The sequence below is a fragment of the Amia ocellicauda genome, chromosome 15 (assembly GCF_036373705.1).
Source record: "Amia ocellicauda isolate fAmiCal2 chromosome 15, fAmiCal2.hap1, whole genome shotgun sequence".
Lineage (NCBI taxonomy): Eukaryota > Metazoa > Chordata > Actinopteri > Amiiformes > Amiidae > Amia > Amia ocellicauda.
The window spans coordinates 18,226,687-18,245,934 of record NC_089864.1 but is presented as its reverse complement, the minus strand read 5'-3'; the positions used below and the strand labels follow the sequence as shown (position 1 = coordinate 18,245,934).

At 36.6% G+C, this 19,248-nt stretch overlaps 1 protein-coding gene across 1 annotated transcript in view; it reads right to left on the bottom strand.

Moving 5' to 3' along the window:
* Positions 1 to 19,248, bottom strand: part of tmtc2a (transmembrane O-mannosyltransferase targeting cadherins 2a) — a 116,998-nt gene that overhangs the window by 60,332 nt on the left and 37,418 nt on the right. Inside the window, exon 2 of the mRNA XM_066723639.1 lies at positions 4,458 to 5,028. Coding sequence (XP_066579736.1) covers positions 4,458 to 5,028 — 571 coding nt within the window. The remainder of the gene's footprint in view (positions 1 to 4,457; positions 5,029 to 19,248) is intronic.

Genomic DNA, 19,248 nt, shown 5'->3' with positions numbered 1-19,248 from the left:
AAGTCACCAGCAGGTCTGTCTCTTTAGCACGGGCTTCTGCTTCTGTTGTAAAGCCAGGAGTCTGCCCCGGTATCCAACTGCAGTCCTTCACTTCTCATTGGAATCTCTATGAAGGGTATTCAGTTCTTTGAATGATTAACGACACTGACCAATTAAAGAGTTTTTCCATTTGTAAAATCACAATCTGGGAGAAAAAACTAAACAAAACTTCCTTGATTCACCTTTAACAGTCGCTGCAAATGTCAAAATCCTCCCATGTAAAGCAAGCTGTCAGTAAAAGGAGCACTAGCAGAAGACCTAAGACTGAAAATAAACTACTTTCTCTAGATTAAAGAAGACATGTTGTGTGGGTGGATTTGGATGCATTTGTGAGTTTGAGCACATCATACCAGGTGAACTGACAAAAAGAATATGCAAAGAAATTATCACATTATTGAAATGTAACAGCCATACAATCCTCCTAAAAGCCTACGCGATACATATTTACACGGTATGCATGAATTTAGCATCAGTTGCCCTTTTGTGGCATTCATATTGAGAAAAAAGAACTCACAAAACCTTACATTGCATTGTGAAAAGTATATAAGAATAAAAATGCATTGTAGTTTATATTTACCAGCACTCTTAAACCTATAATTCACTTTAATATATAAATGAGTGGTGAAATGTTGTTTATCATAAGTACAGATATTTTTAAACATAATTGCAACCAGATGGAGATGTTATTTTTCCCCAGTAAGTTATACCTCCTCTTATCAGTTTTGCAAGGAACAGCAGGTGCTTTCTTGAGCATGATGAAGGCTTCAAAGATTACTTAAAATTCTCAGAAGATGAAAGAAATCAAGCAGAAAGGAACTGATTGCGAGGTTGTAACTAATACTACTTAATTGATCTTCATGTATTTAGAAATACATGTATCTAGGTTTGACAGGTATGTTTTTAATACATACACTACCAATAATCATACAGTTCTTAATTTCAGATGTATTTATACTGAATAATGGATTGGAGTTTCTTGCTAAATCAACTTTTAGTCCACTTTATCAAAGATATGAATGAATTCAGAAGGTCTTTTCCTTGTAAAGTACACAAAACGTAAATAAATCCATAAACACAAAAGAGAACAATAAACAGTCACAAAATGTAGACCACTCTAGGGAGGTAAGTAAATGACTAGAATATGAAACATTTCTTCCTGAAGTAAGTGAGCGGAGCAACAGTTTTGGCGCGAGTAACCAAAGCATATTGCCGGCCAGCTGGATCTGAAAGGGTGGGATGCATTGTACAGCCTTTACTTCAGCTACTGCACAGTAGGACATGCACAGGGCAATGGTGCCTCAAGCTGATTTTTCTGAAAGGAAAGGCCAGGCCCATAAAGCTGTCAGGAAAAACCACAAACAGTGAAGAGTTGGCAAAAAAACTGCTACCGGAGTAGTGGAAACAAATAAATGCATGCTGTTGACCAGTCCGTTTGAGTAACACTCTCTCATCTCTACAATAAATTACTGATCATAGCATTATTTCATGCAGAGGCACATGCTGAGTTTAAATTAAGGTTGTTGTTTTGTTGTTTAAGGGACTAAAATAAATAACTCTAACCTGTCATCATCTCCTAATTTAATGAATTGTGTTATACAGTCTAATTGCAAACATTGCTTAAATGAATGGGAAGTCCTTTGTGTAAACATGAAGCAATACATATATTTAGGCAGTTACATATCTCCATCTGAAACATAACAGAAGGATGATTCCTATACCTAAATGCAAAGCTCCCATTTTACTAACAGGAAACGATCCCATCTACTCAAGTAAACAATCACAGATCTAAAAGGCACTGTCCTGGCTAAGTTCCCTCAGGAAATACACTGCCTATACTGTATATAAACAGTAAAATAAATACAATGGTAAAGTTGTGGATACTTACTTGGCAATTAAATAAAAAAAAACACTTTATACTATTTGGATTACACATGTGGCAGAAGTCAAATATATCCTTATTAGGACGGTACAACTTGAGCAATACCAATCTTACGCTGGAACAAAAATAAATGCAAGTTTTAATGCCAAAACGGAAGCATTTAAGGATGCATTGTGAGTAAATTGTGCATTTAAAGGCATTGCTCAATTAGTCACAGTTTGCCCCTTGTTTTGTAAGCACATAAGGTGTTTTGGCAGAATCTGCAGTCGAGACAGAGGCTGCTTCAAGCTGTTCTCTTTTATCCTTGTCCTCCTATTCTTCGGGGGTTCAGAACTTGAAGGCTGGACACATATGGGTCTGAAAACTGAAACGCCTATGGTAAACTCAGCCTTCTTCCATCTGCAAAGGCCATTTTGAACCCAATTAAGCTGAACAGAATTTATGTTCCACTGAATGTTGAATGTAGTTCCACAAAGACTCACGTCCTGGTAGGTTTATTGCATTATGTATAATTTGAGGGTGGGACACAATCTGTGAATCGTTTAATCAAGACTATACCAATTATGAGAAATGGCATTGTGGTGAAGAACAATACTGGACTTTTGCCTGCAACGCATATCTTCATTAACACTGTGCCCAAAGAGAGTGTTATTTGTTTATTTCCCTCCTTTTATCAACTTTTGTTAAACACTAGAGTGCGGGCTCTCCCATGGGTACCATAAAATGTTCCCTAACATTTCAATAAACAGATACAAGAGAAGATACACAAAGAGTTACAGTATTTCTCAAACGCCTTGCCATTAATGTAAGAAATTATACAAACTCCAACCATCAATAATGAGCAGACCTCTACAGTAGCACGATTCATTCTGCCAAGAGCTATATTCTTTTATAACATGGGGGATTTTTAAATCTGTTTCTACATTTCTGCACTCAAAAAGGAAATGTGGTCATTTAACATTTGGGACAGTTTTACTTTAGCACCTTGAAATCTTGTTTTCTTTAATCCCACACTAATTAGTCTGACTTCCTCTTTTTTACCAAAAAAAGATGTGTATGTTCGTTCTGAGTGGAAGTGCTCCATTTTGACTGCTTTCATCACGAGCTGTAATTTAAATTGAGCTCTGTGCAGTTGGACGAATTCCCTTTTTAAAAAAAATCACACTATATTATTTTAATTTGTATTTCTCAAAGCCCTTACAACACATATGTCTTCAAGGACAATATAGGTATATCAATGCCAACTAAGTAGTAAAGCTAAACAGCGCAGTAAAATGTCTGTAAACACTTCTAGCTTTGCACAGAACTACTGATGCAGTAGAGATAATTTCCACCTACTGGACTAGATGGTACTACATACAAAATATTGAATTAGTTCAGTATTTCCATCTTTACTGCATTTCTCTGATTGTAAAAATAGAAAAGCAAGCACAATATGAACATCTGCCTGTGGATGTGCTATAATTTCTATAGCAGAGCGCATTATAATGTTTCTATTTTTAAACCACTGCTTTAGAAATAAACCTGCTTCATGAAAATATGTACATGATAGAAAATGTGTAGGCTGATTTTGTGTATATGAATATATAATACTGAGAAAAATAAAGCCAGCCAACCTCATACATAAAAGTATTTTGTATCGCCTACAGGAAAGGTTGATCTATAAGGTGAGGCACCAATCACAAGCTCCAAATATGCAACTAAAAGCGAACACCCCCGGCAACAACCACCTCTATCACCACCAGCCTCTCACCCCAGACAGAGTGACAGCCTATTAAAAGTATTGTCTGCCACCATCAATGGATGGGTTATACTCCAGAGGACTAAACTTCAGATAAGGTTTAAATAATGGCAGCAGTCTGACTAAGTCTGACAGCCGGGGGCTTACTTTCTCACACCGAGATGAGCACAGCAATTGACTTTGGGAGTCTTCTAATCAAACTCCCTACAGAAATATTTTAATCATATTCACGTGCAAAATCATAATTTGAAGACTGCAATCTACTTATACATGAGATTAACCCAAAATAGCTTTATTATAATTTTAAACAAGAATTATTTTGCTAATGGAAAGACATTCTCCTCACTTCAGTGCCGGTAATTCAACATTGAGGCCACAATAATGTGCAGGTGACACACAATAACCTCTTCCCTACAAAGTGATGCATCTCTTTGCTGATCTCTCCCTATTAAAGCACACTCTGCTGTGTGTCTGTATGCTAGATGAGTGGCTCATTTTTCTTACTGAAGACAATTCAATAGGGACCTTAGATGCCATACTTCAAACTTAATTATGGGTTATGTATTTTATGCTGGCACCGAATTTTCATATTAAAATTAGCAGTATTTGTGAAGAACACACATGCGACAAAAGACAAAATGGAGCAGACACAAACACATGCATCTGTGGTAGACTGGCCTGTTGCCTCATCCAGGTTTACGCACACACACTACAGACACCAAATCAGCAATGCACTTTGCTTATTGTGCAGTAATAACTGAAGATAAAAAATAAAACAATGGGCGGAAAAACGCTTACCTTGTAAATGAGCGAGATGAGTTGGTGAAATTTGAGCCGGTGAAAGACAAAGACATCATAAACCGCTGACACTGCCAGCACGGTCACCCCCTGCTCCTTCCACAGCATGCTGCATGCGGTACACCCCATGGCGCCCAGCAGCCAGGCCCAGGAGCGCGCAGAGTGCCGCCGGAGGGCACAGTGGCGGACGTAGCACAGCAGGGACAGGAGGAAGAAGAGCGCCGCGCCCACGTCGGCCCTGCCCACAATCCCCGCCACCGCCTCCGTGTGCACAGGGTGCGAGGCGAACAGCAGCCCTGATAGCAACGTCCAGTAGCCTCCCCCGAACAGGAGGCGGGACAGGTTGGTGAACAGACCCGTGACGGCGCAGTGCAGGATGATGTTGACTAGGTGGTACCCCCAGGGGTCCAGCCCACCCAGGGCGTGGTTAAGGCGGAAGGAAAGAGTGCAGAGGGGGCGGTAGGACTTGTGGCTGCCGCTGTGGGTGAGGAGGGTCCCCCAGAAGTCATCGTAGAAGATCTGAGTCCAAGGCGTTTCTGGGAGGAGGTCCTGATTGGTTTTGATAGCACGGCTGCAGGGAAACCGAGAGAAAACAATACCGTGTATCAATTCTCCACGTCACAATCCATAACGAGTTAGTGATTATGTTTCTCTGCAACACATTTATATAAAAATAGGAAAAGCAAAATCACTCAGATTAGCCCACATGCATTTTACAAACGTTTGCTAAATAGCCAATTCCCCCGACGTAAAACTAACTAACTACAACATCCAAGTAGGCCTGCACATTTTCCCTTCACATGCAAGAATTAAAGGCAAAACCCCTGGGAAAATCCAAGGAGCACAAATGAAATAAGGATGGAATTATGTGAACAGTTCCTCATCATATGGATTTGTAAGGCACTGGTATTTTGTGTGAAACTGAAATAACTGAATTTCCAACCCAAACGCACAGACTCTTTTCATGAATTTGAGCTCTGGTGCTGTGAAATGAAAACCAGGAATCTATTCATGGCAGAACTTGTGAAAATCGGAACATACATGATCCTTCAGTCTGCCTGACTATTTTATTAACGGATGCACATATGTTAAGTGCATATGCTGTTTGTTTGCTTGTTATGTGCATCTTCCCCAATACAATTCCTTTGAAAGGCAGTTAGACTTGGAGAACAAATACGCCACACGTCTTCTGACTTTAGAAAATGTCTATCAAACCTTTAACAACACAGAAAAAAACTGTTTAAAAGAGGTAATCCTTAATGAACTGTGTGCAGTGCAGTAATAAAACCACATCAATCAACATCAGTCATATGCGAGACCCTCAGTCTTCAATAATGGTGAATATATGAATAGACAATGGATGAATTTTGTATATTTGCACAAGGGTCTACAAAGTAAGAGGTAATGTGGGACAGGAGGCTATGAAAATAATCACTTTTCAAGGCCATGCACACCCACTGAGAATCTGTTCAAGTGTTTATTTCGGGAGAGGGAAGGATAATAAGTCCTCTTCATAAACAGATTTCTTATGATTTTTAACCCTCGTATCTGGAAATAAAAATAAACATGGGAGATCGGTATTGCTATAGCGCAAATTAATGTTTTGAACAACACTGGTGAGGGAAATAATTTTCAGTGATTAATAGTTATTATATGACTCATTAATTGTGGAAAACAAATCTGATTAACGTAATGAAACTGTCCAGTCAACCAATTCCATATCACTAAAGCTGCAAATAAGTTACTATTTCTGCTCAATGCTTCTCATGAACAGGATGCCCCCAAATCATTTTAGACTGTTTATGTCATACCTTTAAAGAAGATTGAACCTCAACATTTTTTATTAATCAACAACTTCCTATACCTTTGCCTGGATAAAAAGCAGTCTGGTTACTCACAACAGAAAATGACCACCTCCCTTTCGACTTTTATTATGTTATTGTGTGAAGATTATGCATGATTTAACTAATGGTTTTACTTGAAACTGTGATTTCCATCAAAAAAAGTGGATGTGGAATTTTCATTGTATCCTTGAAAGTCACATGTAAATGATATTCACCCTTGTCCTTCTCTGGAGCAGTTTCCTATAAGCTTATTTGAAACAGCCACCAATAATGCAAACATATTGTAGATTTGCATAAAATCAGTATAAACTGGCCTATCGGTACCTTGCCTATGGGTATTCCCATAGTATACGGCGATTGCAAAGAATAATTAAGCAAATGTTACAGAACAATTCCTGACATGAGCACACAATTCACAGCTTTACCATGGGCAATAAAATTGAAAACAGAAGACAACTACTGCTACAAAGCATATGTTCTCAGTATTTTTCCACAGTGGAACATTTTTCTGTTTGATTCTTGCCATAGAATGCAGCCTCCAAGAAGGGAGAGAGCTTTTTAACTAATAAACAAAGACAAAAAACAACCTTTATTAAAACATTTTAATCACAGATATTTTTCATTCAGTATTAAGTAATGAACTAACAGGACTAATATAACTGGATACTTATATACCTATTAGAACCAGCTAACAATTTGTATTCGGTACTTAAAGTTTTCAAATAAACCTTGTATTCCTTCAAAAATATTAATATGTTTGCATGAATAATACACAATTGAAATTGATTCAATTCAACAGTTTTATTAAATCAGTTTTTATTTTTTCTCAAAAGTATGTTTCAAATAAAAATATTACTTTATCCATCTTAATCATATTTATAAAAAGGTAATATAATCCCCTTTACCATTAAGAATTGTGTGCATTCCTATCTTTAAGTGAGGAATCCAAAACGCAAGACCACGTTGCCATTAAAACTCATTTGATAAGGGGATATTTGTGAGTACTTGAATACAATAATAAAGAAAAGTGAAGTATTTTCTAGCTTTCAGATTCTTTTAAGACAGAAAGGATATAGATACGTAAGCAACCATATTTTGTGGTTAACAGAGATTCTTAGGAAGGACAACTGAGGCTGCAGTCTGGCTTGCTAATCCCTCCGTCAGCATCGTTCAAATGAGTCGAGTCCAACAACAGTCGTAGTTTAGTGTTTGTTATGGAATTAACACATTTGCATTATTGCATGCCTAATGACCGAGAGCTTCCCTTTTCACGAGAACTAACAATTCATTAATCCTTTGGTTCACACACAAACTCTTATTGCAACAGCTGAATTCAATATTAGGAATAGCCGCTGGAGTGGAAGATTTTGTTACTGTGGTTAGTAGCTCCTTTTTGGATAGCTGGCACAGGACCGTCAAACTGCAAACCTCTCCTGTCTACAGGACATTCCTCTTAAAAAACGCATTTCTGTGTCCCCTAAAGGACTGCAGTATCCAGTAACTGCTAACAAGAGAAACCAAAAGTTGGCCAGATGTGATTTATCGCACGCCATAGGCTAAAACTTCATCTTAATCTGTCAAATCTTTTTATTTATTTATTTTACCTGAGATCAATATTTTCTTCACATTTCTTTATAAAAAAAACATACTGTATAACTACTGATTATCTTCAGGGACAGAATGCATATTATACTCAGTAAATTTAATAAATATTAACAAATACAATCTGAAATATGTTCCTTGTAATCTTAGCAGTTCAATTTGACAGCCAATGGTGCCCTTTTCTCATTTTAAAGCTAATGCCAGCAATAGAGTTAGTATCTTATTGTACTGATAAAAAAACATCAAGAATTTAAAACTTTAAAATGTACATAGTTCAAGTCTGATCTACCTAATTAACAAGTATGGCCAATATACTTTAACTGACAACTGCTTAACTGTAAATTGCAATTAAAGATCACATACGCACGTGTCTGAACACTGACACAGACATTTATCTTTTAAAAAATGCAACACCGGAAATGAGATTGATTTTAGTGAATTGTCGCTGCTGAACTACAACAAAAACAGATATCTGCTCTAATGCCTCTCCTCTAACCTCAGGCAACAATACTAGTAATTTGTTATCAGTGCCAAATTTATTGAAACTACATGGCTTGTTATCTATCCCTGTAACAGGAGACTGATTAACCTGTTCTGTGTGTTTTGTCCATGTCCTGGGAGAGTCATGTTAACAATAGAAGCCATTTCAAATGACAATCGTCGGGAAAATAAAATAATCTAGTTACGTTCTGTTACAATTACTGTAAATGAATCCTGAAGAAAATAACAAGCAAGGTCAGGGATCTACATGATACCCAGTCATCAGTCCTCATTTCTCCTCGTAAATACATTAATAAATATACACTTATAGAAAAAAACCTTCCTGTTACTATAGAAACTAAACCGCTACAAGTTCCCAAAAATGACTCGTATTGATTTAAACATGCTGCTCAATGTATTCTTTCAGAAGACAACAACATACACAAAATCACTTGACTTGCAAAATAGAAAATTAGTTTCAGCTTTCCATCAGTCCTTAATCAAAAAGTCTATATAAGGTATTATTAAATTCACAGGAACTCCTTCAGAATGAATTTACAAACGGGAAAACAACAAAACCCATCAACCCAGAAACAGGTCAGATAAAGTGAAAATTGAAACAGGAAGAAAAGTGCAAATTCGAAACGAGAATTCCCAAAACAGATGTATAAAGATGCCAAGTGCCATGTACACATATGGCTTTCAAACACAACAACACGGCTGAAATAGGTTTTAACATTAAAAAGACATCACACAGAGAGGCAAGTTCAGAGTCCTGTTGATATAGTATAAAGGCACAGATGAGAGGGCCCAGCAATTTAAAATTGCAACTCGTTTTGAACCTCCACAGCTCAATCGTTAATGAGTGGATTTGTAATCACCCTGTGTCCTGTAGCCTCCTGTAGGCTGCTCTACTTATTCAAAGTAGCAAACACAATTTTATGTTACTTAAGTCTATTTGGAAATATAACGTTTAGGGATGTAGGCAGTTAAAGATAAATAATCCTACTTTAATTGATGAATTGGAATAACATTAACTCAGCCATTAGCAGCAGATGCAAATAAATGAGAGGAAGAGGACGAGGAAAAAGAAGGAAGTTGTTCCACAATCAGGAAATATTAATAATACATTGCTAGAGATGCATCATCATCACACAGTTTCAATCTCTGAAAAATCTTTCAATTGTCCAGTCAGGTTTCCATTCGGCAGCGCCTGCCTTCTATTTCTATTAGCGCAAGCCAGCAGGGTTCTTTTTTTTTTAATGACTTTTTTTGAGTTCCAGTTTTATAGTTTCACTTTTCTTCTTGAACAATAAACTGGAAATCCTTACTCTCATTTTCTGGCATTTGCACTGCAAAAGCTGTGGGCTTTAGAAAGAAGGAAATTGCTACTTCATTATGTGAAATAAGGGAGCCCTGCATATTTTATTTTTGTTTTGTTCTGTAAAAGTATTTCAATAGGTGATGAAATATATTCGGAGAGCAGGGGAAGCCTGGAAATGGACCAACACAAGACTTCCTTTGTAAAGAGACTTAAAGTCAGTTTCGTCCTTGCAGGCACTCACGACTTGACTTTCTTGCTCATGACTTGACTTTCATACCATTGGTTCATGTGTCTGTTTTGTTACTGCAGCACTGCCTGTCTGAGGACTTCAGCTCCATTTGATTTATTTCAACACTTTGCTCTGTAATTATCTAGCTCTACTAAGTATCAAATGAATACGCAAATCTTCCTCTCGTTAGAAGGAAGGACAAGAGGTTAAGTGAGGAATGGGTCAAAGGGTGCCATCGCATTTCTTGGTTAAATTACAAAAGTGGATAAAACCAGAGAGAGAGAAAATGTATGGAAATATGAAGGAAAATCCTCTCCATTCCAATTCCACAGCAACATTATGAGATTTTAATGAATGTTCTGCTCGTTAAAAGAACTCAAAGAGGATTTATCTAAATATAGATACAATTTTGTATTTTGTGCAATAGCAAAGTAGAACAGTATTTTTTATTGTATGTTTCAATTATTTAGAGCACAGGCCAGTCAACATGAAGCACAATACTGTAGTTGCACATCACTTCATCAAAGGTACAATATTAATGTGATATGTTATCAAAAGCACTGTTCAGACATGACACTTGGCAGAGGGCGATGCAACATACTGTGACTAGCAAATCCAAACATCAGAAATACTTCATTTTAGCATGGACAACTACAGGAGTCTGGGAAAATGGTTGTTTCCCCTTTAACATGGAAACAATCCTGGGAAACAGAAACCTTTGGCAAATATCACGCAATAGTTCATCCTGTGATTTTTTTTTATTATAAAGAACTGGAGAACAATGTTTCTTTTAACTGCCAGAACAGCTAATGTAGTCAGTGCGTAACGTTTCCTTTAACAAAATGTACATTTTTTCATAGACACTACTGATATTTTTGATTAAAAGTTACCTGATCGCAATATTTAAAATTAGGATGGTACAGCAGCATTTGATATGGAAGATTCCCACTGATTCAACCATAGTCTGACTTCTAAGAATCCTAAAATAACCCTCAATATACCAATGCACAATATAATTGCTTAATCTTTCACTTACAAAACACAGTGCCTGCCTTTTTCTTCCCATCCGTATTCATTTTCTCTCTTCAGCTACACAAAAATACCACAGCAATAGACTTTTCAACTGACTAACCTACCGAAACTTCATGGTGGCAAACTGTCTTCAACGATAAGAAGATATATGCAAGTAATAAATAAAAGGAGATTCTTCAATGTGGTCATACTGCTTTTTCACTCCAGATTCAGTCCCAAAGACCAAGGGTCACATTGTGGTTCAGCACATTATAACAGACATTGTCCCCCTAATACAACCATACAATGTGCATTTGTTGAGACTGAATGGTCTTCTAAATCAATTGGACGTATGTGTTTAACAGTAATTCTAACCAAAATGAACTCTTGGCATGTCTGTGACAAATAGGATTTTAATCCAGGCAGAGAAGGATAATGGCCAAAAAGTTACAGCAGGGGTGGAAAAGAAGACATATTCCTCTTCAGATGATGTGGGTATTTTCAACTTGAATTAGCCAAGTTTCGGGTCTCAAGTGAAACAAGAGAGAGATCTGTTGTGAAAAGCTGACATATATTCAATACTCTACATGTCAAAGCGCTTAAAACATAAATTCCATTACATAATCTGTGGTAAAAATTCAGCTATATACATTTTTCCTTTGTGATCTTAACGAGTTTGATTGATGCCGTTATTCCACACACATAACATTTAGCCTCAGCTCAAATGCAGTGTGAATATACCAAATTCTTGTAATTTACAGATGCGTAGAATAGTTCTGGTATGATGCAACTGACAAAATGTAAATAACAAATACATTTTAAAATTGCGCAGTGATGTAGAATGCACTAATGTTTTGTTTTCTTGCCTGCAAATTGGCAGGTGATTTTAATTTTAAGGGATCTGCCAATAAATTTACATTTCAAAGTAAGCACTACTTCAATCAGCCCTAATCTATTGGATTGACTCCCTCTCAGAAAACCTGCACTGGCTAATTAACATCACTATCAGAAGCCTCTGAACAATACTGTCAAAGAGGAAATAACAGCATGCTGCAAAGTACAGCATTAAACTAACCAACTTGTTACTACACTGTTCTGATATTTTACCTTTCCGTAGTTAGCTTCATGACAGATTGTAATAGAGTAAAAGGTGCACCTCGCTCTGTTGTTAATGAGTCTCTCAGGCAGTGCATTTTCATTACTTGGTGCACCCTTCCAATTACCCTTTCTTACAAATTTGCATCTCGTTCAAAACGGATTTATCACCTGAAAGGGCAAGACCCTGTACAGTTTGATTGGCAGATGCATTTCTAACATTTTATAATGTCCATTTGTTTTGGCTCCTGTTGATGGCAAAAAGAAAATAAAAACAAAACAAAGCAGAGCAGAGGAATTAAACACTGACAACATTTCATTAATTGATTTCCCTCCGCCAGGGAGTCCTACTGATTCATTCATGCAATATTCATCTGCATCTCCCCACTGAAACAAATTACCAGTGTAGTATCCTATATAAAGTAAATGAAAAACAGATCACAGACCTCCAGTTTCCAGGGGCAAAACAACACGCCTAATGCCAAGATATCTGCCCTGATTAAATTCCATTGAATGTGAGGGGAACCTCCACCAGAACCCTCCTGTGTGGTAACCCAAGCCCCGTCTCTGCCGTCGTTATTGTGTGCACTGGAATCTGCGGCCCTATTGCATTCGCTGACAAACTCGCAGGTTCATTTAAATGCCAAAGCACTTCATTTCATGCTACAGTAGAGTAGCAAACACAGAGCGTTCTAGCAGAAATAAGTCCCTGCTATAGGGTTGTAGGGTTAACGCTGGTTAGCTCTATGGACAAAACAGTCCCAAAACATCACGACCAAGTCTTTGTTTCGTGGCAATTAGTGTTGGATATGACGTGTCCTGGATTACTGTGTATAAGCAGTTCTGTGGTTTACAGCTGCAGTAAAAGCATTCTGCTGGGCCCAAATTTCGGCTATGTTATTCACATTGCTATACAGTAAATGGACTACTGAATGTGTTGGTAACAACCTATTCAACTCAATTCAATTCACTTCTTCAGATTAATTTATTTGAAAAGAGAAATCATTGTAATGGATATTGTGACACAAATAATTGACTAGAGTTAAAAAAAGAATTGTAACAAATTAAAAACAATTAAACAATTAAACAAATTAAAATGGCAAGATTATGGAAACCTATAGGGCCACATAGGGAGTGATCAAAGTCAGAATCTCTGAGATTCCAAGTTAATATTAACTGGGGGCTTCTTTAAAACGCATCAAATGAATGCTTCAATCAAGTTATATTGTGGAATTGGATTTAGCAATATGGAAATTATTTGGCTGTTCTTTGGCTGTCACCATATTATTACAAGTATTTGAATTTTGACTTTAAATCTCAGAAATTCAGACTTTCTTCTCAGAATATAACCCCCCATGCACCCCCTCATTGAGAAATAAAAATCAAAGACACTCCCTACATGGCCATAAGAAAACTTCCATACAACACTTAGGTCAAGGGTTTGATTTGTGTTGCACCATAGTATACTTACAATTGAGTTTTAAATGATGATTTACAATAAAGCTTTACTACTTTCTATAAAGGAAGGCATGTATAATAAACTTAAGTATAATGCACGCTATTGATTGGATAACCTATACATTTATTAGGTAAACAATAATCTATGAGGTGTACTAAATAAAAATACATACATCCATATACACATACATAACTAGAATTACGTTTAATTTAAACTTGCACAAGGGATCACACTGTTGAGTGCATTGTTCACAGAGATTCATTTGATTAAATGTTGTTGTACAGTTTGTTTACTTCCCAGGTCTAGACATATTGAATTAACATTAGCAGGTCTGAAAACCAATTACAGGTCCCGCCTGAATGACAAAGGCAGGATGATATACAGAAGGATTATTACATTCCATAAATCTGTCACCGTTCACTTTGGAGTCACTTGAGAGGATGCGGTGACACATGGTGCTCCAGCTCACTCTCAAGTCAAGTGGCCTGTGCCGAAAAGGGTCAGCGGTTCTCCCTGTGTATCTCGGGTTGTGTCCCACCGGAGAGCCAGACCAGCCTGTGTTTCTTAACCCTCAACTTTAAGAGAATTGGGGAGATTTCCGACAGTTGACATTTACACCTTTTTATCAACTCATTTGTAGGCCTGTCCTCAAGTGATTGGAGGCTCATTCCCTTGCCAGGTCTATTCTATAGCACATAGTTTAAAATATATATTATAGATTTAGTTTTTATCTTTTACCCATAAAATATTACTCAGTGAAAGAAATATAAAGCTAGAATGATATCACCAATACATTTGCACCATGGAAGCTTCCTCTTGCTATATTATGTTACATATATACAGTAATTTTAGTCTCTTTATTGTTTTACTGTCCACCATCAGCACACTAGGATAACATATGGTTAACACAATGCTAATTTATAAACTAGACTCTTCATCAAATGAAATATAAGTATGACAAATTCTCACAACAAAGACACATATGGATTGTCTGGTGGTAAGAATGAAACACTCAAAGACCAGGGAAGGCAATGAGGCTTAAACTTCCACTTCAACTGTAAATTAGAAGCTTTGAAAAGGTCATTTCCTTGTAATATCAAGTTGCTTGCGGTAAAATGTAATAATAATAGTAATAATAAATAAAAATAAACACATTTTTTGGACTGCTACTGAAAGGAACCTTTGCCTTGTTGAATAGAGTTTCAAACACTTACTCAAAGAACTTAATGTTCTCGTGGTTTGAACATGTAAAAGGTTTGAAGACATTTGATCTGGGTAAGATTGGTTTCTATTAAACCTGCCAGAGCAAATAAATTGTGGATAATGAGGCAGTGTCTTACATGTGTTCTAAACCTGGTGTCTTTAGTGTTCAATCATAGGGTAACGAAAAAGTGTGTATTTATTTATTTATTACCCCGAAGGAAATTAATCACCAGGAGTAGTGTGGCATCACGTAAACTATATGTTATATTCGGACATTAATGTTTTCACCTTTGACTTGCAAATTAAACCACAAAAAAGTGGATGAATACCTTATACATAATAAATACATAAATATGATCAGAAAGTAACTATAATATTTTGTGAGCATTACCAGTAAATAATACCAGATATTCTCTGGCCATATTCTACTTCAACTGTAATCACAGAAAAAGAAGACAAAGTTAAATACACTATATACTGTACTGTATTCAACTGATAATAACATAAAATCAAAACCAGACTGTTAAGGCCAGGGGCGGAGTGAGGGTTTACACACGAGAGGACGGAGCATAAATTTGGAGGATGATTGTGACAAATATACCGAGTTCGCTCTTTAGCGGTTTGGGTCATTTTGTTTCCTCTGCATCCTATGGTCTACATCACTATGAGAGGATAAGAGTCAAACCACACCTCAATGCCCATCTAACCGTAGGTGTGAAAGGTCCCTTAAACAGTAGTGCGAGGACATTCCTGCCAATATTTTTAAAAAGAAGACTGCAATGGGTGCTAAACCTGTTTCTCCTTCTGCTTGAAGCACGTTTTAGTCCTGTGGTCTAGGAATCACTGGTTTAAATACATAATCAGCAAACTATGACAGGGATTCTCCATCAGCCTGCAAACAACTGACCCAGAGCCAAATGGGTTGGGTGGGACTGAAGTCGGTCAGGGTTTCCTCAGCTTCCTGTATAGCAGTGATCTGGGTGGTTTTCCAGACACCTGTGTGTATTCAGGGCTATCAGTGGGAGTTGAGCCAGTCCTGTCGGATATCTTAGTTCTGCTGTCTGTGCTTTGAGTGTTCAGTGTGAGAGGATTGTCTAGCCTGACAATGTGGTTCTTACGTTGCAATTCTCCCATGCTGTTACAAAGGTTTTACCACTGAGCCCACTTTACTGAACATTAGGAAATCCAAAGCTGGGAGGGAGAAGAACAATGACCATATTAAAAACCAAGCTTTTTCAATAGTGGGTCACATGATCAGGAATCCATATATTAATGGATTATATATATATTAGTTTTGTATTGATAACAATAGTGAATTACAGCTGCTGTAATACAAAAAAATGTGTTCAACATTATTCAGACAAAATTGCTCAGTTATAGGCCTACTGCTAGTCATTGATTGATTTTGATCAAGTCAATGAGAATACTGGAATTAATCAGACTGAACTATTGGACCCAAACATTCCATAGAAATGTCAGGATAGTTCTGTGATTCATATACTTCTCTCCACAATTCCAGGGATACAGTGACTTCTTGGTGGGTATAGTTTGCTTTCAGCTCAATTAGTTTCTCTAAGCCACACCAATAGGGTGCTTCATGGTTCAGATATATCCTGAGGTTTACACTCTAAAGGCAGACGAGGAAACGTAAACATGATTCATACTCTTCAAAATCCGTGACTGTCTTCTGAAATTGTGACCTCATTTCACTCAAACATCTCCTCAATTCTCCAAATGTGCAGCAAAAGATTGAAAATGGTAAATCGATTTATTTTGAACTAAAACAACCTGAGGTATCCTTTTGTGAAACCAAAAATGAAATCTATAAACGTAAATGAGCTCTGACTGGTCAAATCAAATTTTATAATGATGGATCTCTATTTGTCGAGTGGTAATGTAAATTAACTGCTTCACATAATCCAAAAAGTCCAGGACTTGTTGAACATTGTGACTAATTGCACTTTTACAGAAAGCTTTTTTCAGTTTGATTACGTTGCTAACACTAACATCGTTTGTCTTATTTATTCCTATATCATAAATCTGAAGAGCAATGATGTCACAGATAGGAGTTACAAACACTTAATCTCTGAGAAAAGATGTTGAAAGAAACAAAACGTAATTCTTAAATAGACATGCATAAGTTACTTGTCATTTTCCATGACCGTATCATAGAGTCAATTAGTTATGTTATACATATACACATGGTCAATTTAGCGTGAAATTATTTTCTTTTACTGTATATAATACTCTTTAAGGTGTAATTAAATCATCCACTCCTGCAAACGAGTAACTCTAAATTTACAATATTTACACAGTATGAATTATTCAACTTGTCAGATAAACCCACATGTACAGATCTTGCCAAACCACATTACAAAACACCCATTCTTTACCAAACAGCCTGAAACAGGTGTTCAGAGAAATGGACGTGAGATCTGTATATATATATATATATATATATATATATATATATATATATATATATAATTTATTTCTATTACAATATGCATTCATAAGATTTTGCTGCCTTTTATGGCGAGTCACACAATGGTTTCAAATGAATGTTTTCCTCCTATAATCGTATCACAACAGGACTATCTTAGCAGATGTATCTCATACTAGCAAGAACCTTATTAGTTTCTCATTAGAGGGTAGAAGTTCATTGAAGACACATGTTCCGGACTCCTTCCCAAAGAAAGGACTGGCTGCAAACTGTGTTACAAGGCCATAACTTGCGGTGTTTTATAGTTTATCACAGCAAACAAAATATAACTTCCTCCTTTAATCAGATAAAGAATCCTAATTCACTGTGTATATCAAATAATCAGAGTAAATGACGAGCTGTGATTTGCAAAACAAACAAAGTAGGAACAGCTGTAGAATTTTTCATTTAGTTCACAGTATGTTAATAGGGTATGAAATAAGGAAAAAGGAAAAGGAAGAGACACAAATTACTGGTCAGTCAGGCATAGCTGAGATACTGTACCACTGAGACTTCTGCCATTTGCAATTAGGGATCACTCTAATCCGTTACAGATTTTTTGTTTCATCACTGACTACCATTTAAAAAAATTGCACTTTTACTTCACTATTTGAAATAAACAAGATCGTCCAACTGCCCAAAATGAGACAAATATAATAATCAGGCATGACTGAGTCCAACAGTTTAACAGGTCATAGAACCAAATGTGATGATTGAGGGGGAAAAAATCCCACTTTAAACTCTGCCACGGACATTGCGTGCGACTGCTTATGCTCTCATAAACCTATCTAAAACCCCACCAAACCACTCAAACCGTGTTTTTATACTTTGACTTCCACATGGTTCCAATTTGCATTTTTGTCAAAGAGCTCATTTAGTCCATTTAAAAATGTACAGAAGCAGGATCATCAAAGCCACATTCGTCCTTCCTGTTCGTGAGTTGTTGCATTTGAAACACTTTTAATGATTTTCATTTAAAAACTTTTAATTGTAAAACGCAATTTGGAACATTTGAAGTTGAAACATAAAAAACAACAAAGCTCTGTTATTTTTCTCATTACAGAAGACAACGTTACGAGTTGCGGTGCTGGACAATTTTTTTAATAATCTATTCAAATTGTTTTTGGTTTCCGATTCAGCAAATTCCTATAATTCTGTAATTTAATTATGACACCCTTACTAGATGATACTCTGCAATATTAACTTTCAGCTCCTTGAAAACAATGTTAAAGTCATTATTTGCTTTAAAAAGTTATATTTCTTGATGATACATTTGCCCTAAAGAAACATTTCACCTTTGAATGATTTCGCCAACAGCTGAGGAATGCTTATAGGACATATTGTGCCAACACCAAGGATGAACAAGAAAAAGAAATGAGATAGTCTGCAGGAATTCACAGCTCCATTCCCTTTAGATGCCCATGGGTCACATTGTATGATTCACCACACAACTAGCAATTGGACTTTGAAAGAGGTAATGCATTATGTTGATGACAATTACAGGGGCCGAAAGGACACAGTGTTGCAAGTCTACGCCCTGGTTGTTTATGGACCTACTAATTGTTATTCTGTCAAGTCAATGAACACCTTAGCAGTATATATTTAGAAAACTTGCAGCTACAATTACACAATGTCGCCAGTGGGAACCAGATAAAGGTGACTTACGGTTACCTGAAAAATAAACACTTTAGTCAGGACTTTACTATCCACAAACACAGATAATTAGAGAAAAGTGTATCGTCAGCTATGTATTTATGTACAAGAATATATATATATATATATATATATATATATATATATATATATATATATATATATATATATGTACAACGGAATCTTTTTAAATGTACATTTCATTCATTTTGTGAATTCCACATTACTGTGACCACAGACCAATGCTTCTCATATTTTCGGCATCAGCGAATATTTAGACCTCTCCACAGTTAGAGCAGAAACAGTGCTTTCTTGATCAATAACTGCCTACTAGCAGTTTCACAGGTTTTATAGCTCCACTAATCCAAGGCAGAATCTCCAAATCTCCAAAGAGTAATAACCAGAATAC